General features: G+C 33.3%; 1 protein-coding gene across 1 annotated transcript; it reads left to right on the top strand.

The window, feature by feature from the left end:
- The first annotated feature begins 6207 nt into the window (after positions 1–6207).
- On the top strand, positions 6208–7958 carry LOC133188576 (uncharacterized). Its single transcript, XM_061324057.1, has one exon. It carries the CDS (start codon positions 6288–6290, stop codon positions 7623–7625), a length of 1338 nt encoding a protein of 445 aa, XP_061180041.1. The 5' UTR covers positions 6208–6287; the 3' UTR covers positions 7626–7958.
- Positions 7959–12351: the final 4393 nt, after the last annotated feature.

Below are 12351 nucleotides of genomic sequence, written 5' to 3' on the forward strand. Positions count from 1 at the left end.
CATTTTTGCTGTGTTATTTTTTTCTGTCACTATTATGTCAAGGATTTTCATTTTTTGAATTATTTTCCCTCTTTCCTTCAACGCTGTGACTGAAGATACTTTGTTGTGATATTGTGATAGAAAACTAATTTTCGAGTGAAATCGTGACATATCTAGTGGCTTGGGGGAACAGATTCCTACAAAGTGACATGAATTCCGGTAACATATTCCTACGGCTTCCTCGGAAAATGATCGATTTCCAACTCTTGGATTCATACAAATGAAGTTTGAACATGGCTCAGGGGTAAATTGAAATAATAGCTCTTGTGATAGTCTTTCGTATTGTTGCCTTTAATCGAGATCAAGATGTGAGATGTAATTCATCTACGCTGATTAACCATCCATAAGAAGCAGGTAAATACATGTACTTGTAATATTAATGCACTGACGAAAGATGTTTGTTTTATTTTTATTTTATATTCATTTATTAATTATTACTTTACCAAAGAAAATAATGTTTTAACCAATATTGACAAGAATTTTATTAGATTTACACAATATAAGTTCGCTACAAAAAAAAAAAAAAAAAAAAAAAAAAAAAAAAAAAAAAAAGAATTGGAATAATAAAAAAAAAATGATAATAAATTAAAACAAATAAAATCAAAGAAATGTTTTCTTCCATGTTGTTTTCATCATCAATCATTGGGTATATTTAAGAAAACAAACTAAATTGATACAAGAGTAATAAGTGTGTCAAAACATGTGTTACTTCAGTGAAAGTTTCGGTTACATGGTACCTCTGTTTTAAATAATTGGTGTTAATTATGCACTCTAAAGAGATTATTTTTAAAAACAATCACGAGCTTTTTCTCCTTGGTTATACAATAAAGTATGAACTAAACGTCAAAATATTAAGTAAATTCAAAATACTAGTTACAGTCAAATTATCAGCAAGAGCCAAAATAGCCCTTGATTATGCACCGTCTATTCTGCCTCTGCATGTCTTCGCCTAATCTCGGAAGAACACTTAAACCCAGGCCTGGAGTATAAAAGGAAATGGGAGGAGCTTAAATTTGAAAATCACATATTATCCTACATGTTCAGCTGAGCAGAGATGTTTTGAAAAGTAATCACATCTTAATATGTTGTACTGGCTCAAAAATTGGCACAGTAGTACATTTCCTTTTCAGTTATTCCAGTATGTAAAAATATTCATTGACTGATTATTTTATATGCCAAAATATACATCAAAACATCTGAAGTGAACAGATTTCAAATTTACCTCTGCTCTATATATGGCAAGTTGACCCCTGGTCATATTGAATTGTAATGAACAAAGCAGAGATGTAAATAAACAGAGCCATGTGGATTCATAAAGAAGTTTATTAGCCACTTACTGCATTGAAATTCCTTGCTGAATTGAATAAATCCATATACCCAATCAATATTTAAGACAAAAATATTATATCTGTCATACTTATTATTGCAAACAAAGGTTTTAATGCTCATTAGTTGCGTAATATTTAGAGTATTTATGACCACTTGTGTCCCATGTATGGCCTTCCTGAAGTATTAGGATATAAATTCCTAACTAAAGATAATACACATTCAGGCATTATTTCTCTGAGTGTCCACACTATATTCTCACAGTCACCTTGATTAAGTTTTTCAGCCTTCTTAGCAATGTATCGCGGATGATTCCACGCATATCTTCTTGACATCATTGTCCAGAATTTCTTGTATTTGGTTTTCCTGATTGCGGAGTTCCTAACATGAGGTGGTGAACCTTTTCCAAGCCAACTCTGTCTGTTTTTAGTTACACATGGATGACAAAAACAATACATGCATTCCTGGTCATTCACCTGTGGTGTTTCATCATCATCTCCATGTCCAGGATTACCACCCGCTGGTTGCTGCTCCTCATTCTGGCCAGGATTTTCACTTGTGCTGCAGACTATTATCTCCTGGTTTACAGCAGGTCTTATCTCTTCATCGGTATTTCCCTCTGACCAGTTATTAAAAACAACACAAGAATCAAAATCCCATTCACTGTGTGAAAACAAAGCTTGGACAGAATTGAGTTCAACTTCTGTAAGATTCAAACAAACTTGTCTCCTTGTTTCAGACATAACAAAAAAAAATAGCAAAAACACAATAACTCCTTCACTGATATGGCTTCCAATGGAATGGTCAAGACAAAGGAAACTGATTGACCACTGAAAAATCTTCCCGCCAAACTTCACAGCATGTACTGTGGAAGAGTTGACTAAGTCAAGGGTATGATAGCATCAAAATGCAGTGCATAATGCTGTCCATAAAGTCTTTTTTTGAAAATGATTTTTAAATATTTTAATTTTTTGTACCGCTTTTCGATCTTTATTAAAATGTGATGTTCAAATTGTTAATAACCTTGTCTAAATCATGTAATGTACCCCCTTACATTACCCTCTATCTAATGAAGTAAACATGTCTATGGTCAGAGATGCAGAGTAATATAAAGGAGGCCACAATTTTGTTTTACCAAGTTGCACATTCTCATAGTTATATAATTAGTAAGTTATAAAAATAAAAGGGCACAAGGCAAAACTAAAGAAAACATTATAAGAAAATTAAATAAGAAACAAATCTGATAGTATATGATAATGAGTTCTCAATACAGAAATCATTCTGACTACCCTATGGCACCCCCACTGACCATAGTAGGGCTGGTACCACCTGCTGACTTGACAGACAATTTACTTACATATTCACAAAATCTGTTATTACATGATAAAGAAGTAAGTAAAGATGGATGAACAAGTACCAAAGAGAATACGAGATGAGAATAGAGAACAACAAGGGAGAAATAAAAGAAGATCTGATGCTGGAGAAGAAATGAAAGTTCGGAATGAAAGGCGCAAAGTACAAGAAAAACCACTTGTTACTGGATGTATTAGATTTTATGTTAAATCTGAAGAAGAAAAAGTTATTGTTTACAACAAGATGGACAAAATCAAACTTTGTTTGGCCGAAAAAGTGTCATCTGTAACAAATGAGCAGTTACTGAACAGTGTGTTTGACTTTTTCATCCAAATGCATGGATTAACAGATAATGCACCTCAAGAGGAAAAACTGAACTTTCAGCCTTATTTACCATGTGACCAAAAAAACAACAGATGAGGATATGTTTTTAACATCTTATTCAGCAATGAGAAACATTTGCTCTGGAATTCAACATCATGGCCAAACTTGTCAGGAGTTTTTGGATGTAAAGAAATTGCAATGGTTTGGTCATACTGCTAAGGTGACATTTGCCTGCAAGGAAAACCACTTGATTTCGGCAGATTCATCACAACATTTGCCAGGTGGAATGTTTCTCGTAAATTTGAGAATGATGCATTCTGTCTATGCAACAGGATTACGCTACAGTCAATACAAGCGACTTTGTGATGCTGGAAATATAGGGGTTATACCAGAGAGTGCATTTGAAAGCCAACATGATCTATGCTGTTCTGTTACTAGAAATATGGCTGAGGAATCAGTAACTGAGGCAATCAATGAAGAAGTAGCAACAGAAATTCTAAAAGCAGAAGAAAATGGAACCCAGTATAATGGAATAAATATCATGACAGATGCCCGCCATGGTTGGAGAAGAAATGCAGCCCAATCAGATGTTGTTGCATTAGGCCAAACACACCATCGAGTTGTTGGATTGGAGATTGTAACAAGACAAGACGATCCTGTAAGTCAGAGACATGAAATGAAAGGAGTTGAACTTCTTTACAACCATTTTGATGAGAAGGATGTTTCTGTCAACGTTCATGGTCATGACAGAAATGCAAGTGTTAACAAATATTTGTCGGAGAATAAGCCATCCGTAACAAATGCAAATGATACATGGCACGCAAGCAAGAATGTCAGCAAGGAAATGAAGAAAATTGCAAATGGTCCACTGAAATACAGAGGCATCACTTGGCATCCGGATCTTTCAGATAAAGTTGCATCTATTAAAACACATACTTATTATGCCATGAAAAACTGCCAAGGATCATCAAAGAAACTCCGAGAATTTCTGGACAACATAGTTGAACATTATAAAAATAATCATGAAAATTGTTCCACAGAGTCAAGATGTAAATGTGATCCCAACTATGTACCATCCAAACACGTTCTTAAGGATTCAGATCGATGCAGAGAGAATTTTGAAAAATGAAATAAGAAAACTTCAAATTTACAAAACACCAGTGGATCTTTTCACAAAAAATCTTACGACATATTTTTATCTTAAGTGAATTTTTATGATAAAAATCGTTTTCACAAAAATTCTTAAGAAATTCTTAAGTGCAAAATCGGTCGTAACTTTACGAGAGCCCCAAGCCTCTCTTAAGTATTTTAAACAGATTTAATTGTAAAATTATAACCACAAAAACCAAAATACACATTAAATTGAACTTTTTTAAGCAACTTCTATTTATATTTTATATTTTTATCACAATCAATGTCGAAAAATTAAATGAAATACACTACAAAATATTTACGATTGAAGTTTCACTTAAGATTTTCGTATGACCTACTTTTACGTCAGACTTGTGATTGTGACGTCAGATTTTAAACTTCCCTGCTTCACAAACGATTGCATTCGATATTTGTTGTCAGTAATGTTTGTTATGCTGACATATGTTGAAAACTAAGTTTTATTTTTATTTTCACCCATTGATTTAAGGATAATAAAGCATATTGAAGTCGTTGCTAGGGATGAAGTCTGTCGTAAGTAAAATCTTAAGTTCAATCTGCTACGAATGCGTTCGTGAAACGCACTTAAGATTTGTCGTAAAAGATTCTTAAGTTAAAATCCTATGCAAAAACTTAAGATTTTTGTGAAAAGGGCTACTGATGATTATGTCAACTGTATTGACACTCATTATGTTGAATCCTTTAATAACGCTCTTCTTATTTATCACGATAAACGGATTAAATTTGGTGATGAGGAATACAAACGCAGATCTCATATGGCTGTTCTAGACTGGAATGAGAATGTTGTATACTTCAGTAAGTAATTATGAGGATGCTAGACGACCAAGAGCAAGATCCGGACATAAAAACCTTGTGCCTAAAACAAATAAATTTACACTTATCTTGTGGGATAAAATTATTAGTGCATTCTACAAAAAGTGACATTCTGTTTGTGTTGTAACAGTGAAAACTTATTCAAAGAGGTATAATTAATTAGCTGTTACAAATACTAGTAATTTTGTTGACATCATATTAAAACTATACTTTATTAGATGGTAGCTTTTTTAAATTTGTATTTTGTATGAGTAATTTATCAGAAAATCTTTTCACTACTATATTTAATTATTTGAAAGCTATTAAATAAAACATATGTTAACCTTCACACTTTCTTAAACTGGTAAATTGTAGAAAGCAATGGTCAACAGATTATAAGATTAGCCATGTGCTTATCAGCTGATAAGGGAAAGTGATGCTAAATATAACCAGCTGCTCTGCGTTATCTCGATAAGCTCCTCCTATAGAAAATGCGGTAGTGACTACCGCTGCCTGGGGTTTAACTTTATACCTGAAAAACTCCATAATAAGTTCGGTACCTATATATAACTGAAACTAATAGTCATGAATATAATTACATTTTTTCAATCGTCAATCCTGTCACAAAAATTTTTGAATTTCGAAATGGGGAAAAAAGAGGAAATCTTCCCCTCAGGCTTAAAATAAAAGCTCTGTATTAAAGACTAATTATATAGCAACTAAATGCAATTAGCTTGCTGAAGAATGTAAAGGAGACATTGATGTAGAAATCTACCCATAACTACTTGAATAACACTACTAAAAGCCTGACACTGAATCCGGACTTTTAGAATATAAAATCGATTAGTTTTCATTTATATGAGTATTCCCCTGGGGTCAACTGAGAGAGAATCAGTCTTCCATTTAAATTCTGCTTAGTTTTCTCTGAATGCCGATTTATAAGAAAATTGCCATAAAACGTGTTGGAACTTTAAGGAATTACGTCAGCTTATAAACAGGTCTAATCATCCTATTTAGTTTATTTAATTATTTTTTTAAATTTGTTGTTATCTATAAATGAAGCTTAAAATATTTTCCAACTTCAAAATGGTTTTATGCAATGTCTCCGCATCTCACAGGTATGCAACTGGCTACTGGTCATTTTTCAGGTTTTGTTTAGTTATAATAGTATCTACTCGGCAGGTTGACACCAATTTCCAGTCATAGAGAAATCAAAGCTGCATCGAGTGGACCACATTGTGTCCAGCCATGTTCTGAAATGGTACAACGTCATTACAAAAGTAATGCTGTGTTCGTCCTGTAACGAGGAGTCGGGTGACTATGGGCCCATCATTGACCTTGACTCAGTTCTTCAAGATTACGCATGGAGGGAACTCAAGCGAGATGCTCGCTGGTACCAAGGCCCGTTGCTGCGCCGAACTTATTACGATATTGAAATTCCCTGGAATTTTTACGAATTTGAGCATAGAACTACAAAGTTTAGCACTCGAAACCCCCAAGGAAGTACATTGAGACAGGATTTCAGAGAAAAGAAGCAAGTTGAATTATTTACGACGGACTATAAAAATAACACTGCCAAGGAACAAATATATAATCTAAAAACACAACGTCAGACGCAGGCAAGAACTCACATTTCTTTCCAAAGGGGATTTGTAATTAAGAATAATGCCAATTTTAAGTTAAAAATTCCGGATCATTATGGGCACTGTGGTGTTACTGCAACGGCAGACGGACACCTGAGAGTATCCAAACGCGAAGAAAATCTTCAAGAGTTGTTTACGTGGCAGTGTGACAGTGATATTACCGTTGACCCCTATCATATCACCAAGGTAACTTTAATGGTTACAGAAGACGAATTCATGGCGGACTTTGAAGTTCGATCTCGCCTGCGAATGCCGACTGGGGAGGCACCCATTATTCTTAAAAGAAAACGAGATAATCACATTCATGCAGTCATGCTGCTGTCAGATCTTCGTGATGTATTTGCAGACTTAAATCATCCAAATATAACTGTTACCAAAGAGAAAATCGGTTCCAATACTGAGACGACGGTTGAATTTATTACTACCGGTACAATAGAAAGCGTTAGATGGAGTGATCAAAGAGTCTGTATAGAATCCAAACCAATAGACCCGTCTGTATTTAGCGATTCGCTTTACGACTCCGCAATATGTTCCAATGATGTATACAGTAGGGTAATCAAACATGCAACGAAAAACTCTTTTGAAAAAGAGCAAAATACAATTTTATCCTCGACCGCGGCTACTACACCCAATGAAAAGAAACACGATTTTCAAGGATTCAAAGTCGAGACTAAAGACATGAGATTTAGCATAATTCCTAAAATAGTCACAGATAATCCAGAAGACTTGCTAGACAAAGAAAGCAAATTAGAAGAGTCGTCTCAAGTCAGGTCGGTATTCCCGACGATCAGGCTACAGGAAAAGGAGAGAAGAATGTCTGATCCCGAGGGTAATCGACCCCCTCCCCCGTACAGAAGTGTATCAGACCTCCCACTCAAGGTTATCCGGGAAACAAGTTTGGAGGATAAAGAGAAATCGGAAGTGGGTACTCCAGACTCCTCTGACTCTCAAAAATTCTCCAAGGTCACCAGCGTATGAAGGTCACCAACGTGTGAAGGTCATTAACATGTACAAGTCATAAAGGTTCGTTTTCAGAAAGAATATTGGCAGCTGTAGGCTACGGAATTACAGAAAATGAATTATCGTAAGAATATGTATTTGTTCAACAGAGCATTTCAAAACAACTAGCATGGAGACAGTGTCTGAAATAAATCACAAAGGAGTCCCACCCCAAACACATAATCATTAATTGTGGAATCATATAGCTTTATTCTCTTATTTAGATACCAATACCTTTAATAGTATTCCCCAAAAACAACAATTCATACTTTCCTACAACAAAATGTGCAAAAATGATGTTTTAGACCATCTCCATCCGTTCATGTTTTCAACCATGATGTAGTACATGTAAAACCATCAGTGATTGTTTTGCTGTTGTTTGTTTTGAATTGTATGAGAAGGATTTATTATATTATGATACATGTGAAAGTAAGGATGGGTCTATTGTTGATAAATAAATTGAGCTGTGGGCTTCTGTGCATATTTAAAACTTTCCACGCATTATCTTGTTTACAAAATCGTAAATTCTTTTTTTTTTCCCCCCCTTTTTTTGGCAATGCTTAGTGCCGTTTATCTAATATTACTATTTGATTGAATGAATCATGGAATAAATCGTTATTGTTGAAGAGGATAAACTGTTCCAATCCCCCTGTTTCATTGAGCTGTGGATATCGATGTAACATGCAATGTGTGCTCTAAAGACCGCAAATCAAATCAAGGCAATAATTATGCTTCTGATACCACGGGGGTACAATTTAACAGTTATATGAAATTTCAAGCTATTCATAAGATTCAGAAATGTCAAAATTGTAATTCTGTGATACATTTCGCACTTTTGATGAAGTTTATACAATCCCTTTTTCTGCGTAAAGTATTCGGTATAACGATTATTTGTTCTCATTAAAAATAAAAAAACTATTAAGAGGAATATGGTAATGCAGTTTGCGATTCACATTTATGCATTAAAATGGCGACTAATATAATACATGTTTAATCTGATTTAGGATCTGCGCGTTGGTCAACATAGTGTTTAACAAAAAGCATAACGCCGCCATTTATTTTTTTTTTTTACGACTCTTACAGTTTACACTGTCCTTAGAGCCTGGTGACAAAGAAACATTTTCCATGATAGTCTTTCGATTTGTTCTGTAGAACTTTAAAATCAAATGAGTATTGCAAGGTGAAAAATTGTTTATTTCATTTCATTTTCATCCACATTTTGTGAACAGTGACATTGAACGTTATGTGTCATTATTAAAATGTACTTCTCTTTTTGTCAGTAATATTGAAGTGTATTCAATATTTTGATTTATTTTGCAGTGTACATGTATAAGGTTTCATTATTTATGAAATGAATTATCTGTTACTTTACCATAAACTGGTAAAGAAATTTCGTTGTAAAACACGTACTCACTAATTATAGTACCTCACAAAACTTATACATGGTACATGCATGTGTTTGTGTAAAACTGAATCTTAAATATCGATCTGGCCCGGGGATCATGAAACTGACAGACTTCTGTCTTCTGTCAGATGTTTAATAATATAGTGAAGTGAAACTCTAAATTTGCACATAACAGTAGTTTGGTAATGCAATGATGTATAATGTTTTTATTGTGGTCCGTTTGACTTTTACGTCATTTCAACACAATATTTAAGTTTTCACTTAAGATATTTCATGATCCCGGGGCCAGACGTGTCTGTATGTTTTACAGAAAAATTCTTTTATTACACTTCATTATCTAGCCCAGAAAAAAGATTTGTTTTGTAAATTGAAGAAAAGCATGATCAAATGAGTGCTTAATGTCCTCAGTGAATATAATTTTGTTGTAAGCTGTTGTTGAATATCGTTCAAATGAAATTAAAAGTTTTATGTTTAAGTTTATTAGTACTTGACTGTATGAATTGACACAGAATGCTAATCCTTTCATTTTCACAAGAATGTTTTCTATATAATATTTTAATACATTTACTGACTTAAAGATACACTGTAAGCAAAAATGCATAACTTTCCTCCCTTTTAAATAAATACCCAATTCAGTTCTTAAGGAGAAAATATCAACAAATTGTTTAATTCTGAAAAAAAAATGTTTACATCGTATTACATTTTAATCGGGACATAATCGAGACAAAACATGTTGTTTGTAATCTCCATCGATCTCTACTGAAAAATTCTAAAGGTAAAACCTATACTGTGATAGACAAATAAAGTACTGGCGATTTTATAGATAAATAACTTAATATTTAGATCTCTGTTGACTTTCCCTTGAAGCCTAGTTACATGTAGAACATTCAAACGTTAATTGTATACGTATGCGTGTTTTCGTTGATAGGTGTACATATTTTTTTTTAATCTTAAACACATATTCTTACATTTTGTCATGTACAAATAATGTCCATAATGTACAAGTACTGCATGGTAAGAAAATTTGATGAAGAACTTATTATGTCACTTGTGTTGCGCCCTATTCAATCGATTTAATTGCTTTTTTCTTTGATATATTTACATTGCACTTGCAAAACGGCTTTGCCCTTTTTTCAAAATCTATTAAGGAAACTGGGTTGTCAGCAAATTACCCGACAGTTCCAGCTAAAAATATAAAATATGATTTTTTAACCACAATCTAACATTAATATTTTTGTACAGAGCTTTTTCCCCCGTAGGTTTAAATGGTCTAAAATTGGTCATAAAAACCTGTAATCCTCTTAATACATATGTTTATAATTTTCGAATATATTCTGGTATACATTTTATTCAGGTTTACAAAAATGAGATAAATGTTTGTTAAAAGTGCTAAGACTTATAGAATGTATGTAATATTGTTTTGTGTTATAATTTGAAATAAACAACGGAACTTCCTGTGTTCTTGTGTAATTTTTGAGGGAATAAATTTACATTGTTAAAATTCTGTGTTCACTTGTAGCAGAGTTTAACATCACATGAAATTTATTCACTTTTTTACTGATAGTAAATGAAATTTAGTTTTTAATGGATTTTGTTCCAATAAATTAAAATATACTTTATAATGCTAATTATTGCTATAAGATGTAGAAATCATGGTTTGTTGAGTCTATTCTCAAATATGGTGAAGGTAATTAACGCCGAGCAATGATTAATCTAAGAAATCTTAACAAATAACAATGTAAAAAATCATGGACCCCGGGAAACATCAGAGAGGATTCAAGTTCCTATGAGGTGCAAGAATCCCCTGTAAACCGATTACACCTGTCATGGTCTTTATTGATCAGATTAACGGAGTGATTTGTAGGAAAAATTAGTTAAAAAAAAAATCAACGATCTTAAATATATTTGAAAAATATCAGTCCAAAGTTCGAAGCAGCCATAGGTTGTATTTGCAAAGTATGTCATTTCAAATTTAATGGTGAAATACTGACTTTTAGCATGAACTTATTTGTCAGTGGCCTGTCTCCCTTTAAACTTGGTCGTACTTAAAATATGCTCTTCCGTACCGGATCAGCTGGGTGAAATAAACATAAACATTACAGGCGATGTTGGAATATTGACATAAATAGGGGAAGTTGATGAAGGAAAAACTGAAGTCATATAGTTTATTTGTTAGTTTACCAAAAATTCTATAGTCAGCAAAACATCGAAATGTGAAACAAATGTTTCAGACTCTGTCGCGTGCTTTATTTTGAGTTCACTGGAATGTGTCTATTCGAAGTATTAAACTTTTAAAAAAAAAAATCGTTAATTGATAAAACATCGTTTATGTAATAGTATTTTAAGGTCTAATTGAGCGTTCCAAGAGGTCTTCTTGTAGAATTGTTCTAAAAAAATAAATTCTATCTAATAGAAAAACAGATCAGTCAATAAAGAAAACACAATATGTGCTCATAAAACAAAATGATTAGCTCTCTCTACATTAAAAAAAACAAAAAACTTTTAAGTCTGCATTTTCAAAATCAAAATTTATACATTATTAATCTCGGCAAAACTAGAGACAGTGAAATGACAAAAGTAATTGAAAAAGGCAACAAGTAGAAGGTATAAATTAGTATAAAGGGGCATTTCTCACACACAAAATTCTGTCTGAATTTAGTAAACTGAGTGAAGAAGCATGATGCTGGCGATAGAGTGTTATCACAAGCTATTTTTCTTCATTTTCATGTAAGCTTCTAGTTTCAATGGCAGTAATGACACTTGGACTGTCATCATTGAGGAAATTCAATGGTGGTAATTAATATCAGCCATGATTGTCATCCACTTACTTTCTTGAATCTTGATACACGGCAATCAGTTCTTAGCATGAAGTGTGTGAGAGAGAGAAAGAGCAGACTGTCTTCGTCGGTTAAACAACTATTCCATTGTCACATTTTTTTATTTCAGTGCACAATGGACTATCACATTCCATTTACCAGTTGTTGTTGTTTTTTTTTTTAATTATTTGTATTCTTTTTGTAAACCCGCCAAAATATGACTGAAATACGTCCGCGTTAATCAATAATCAATCAATCAATTAATCTTTTTGTTATTGAACACATTAAAACAGAACATGCCGTCATTTTGATATAAAGTGTTTCCTTTGCATACAAAAATTTCATCAAAAGTTTCCCAATGTATAACATGCATACAAGTCCCCTAAACAAAATTTTACCAGCACTCCCAAGAGAACACGGACACATATATTCCCTCTCCCCCTCCTCTCTCTCTGTGGGTGGTTGAGGTGGATAGCTGGGTAGC

The sequence above is a fragment of the Saccostrea echinata genome, unplaced genomic scaffold (assembly GCF_033153115.1).
Source record: "Saccostrea echinata isolate AGI-Se365-2 ecotype Australia unplaced genomic scaffold, CSIRO_AGI_Sech_v1 ptg000016l, whole genome shotgun sequence".
In the NCBI taxonomy this organism is placed as follows: Eukaryota; Metazoa; Mollusca; class Bivalvia; order Ostreida; family Ostreidae; genus Saccostrea; species Saccostrea echinata.

Excerpts from the sequence above, each read along its gene's own strand:
- LOC133188576 (XM_061324057.1), top strand. The coding sequence starts at position 6,288 with ATGCTGTGTTCGTCCTGTAACGAGGAGTCGGGTGACTATGGGCCCATC.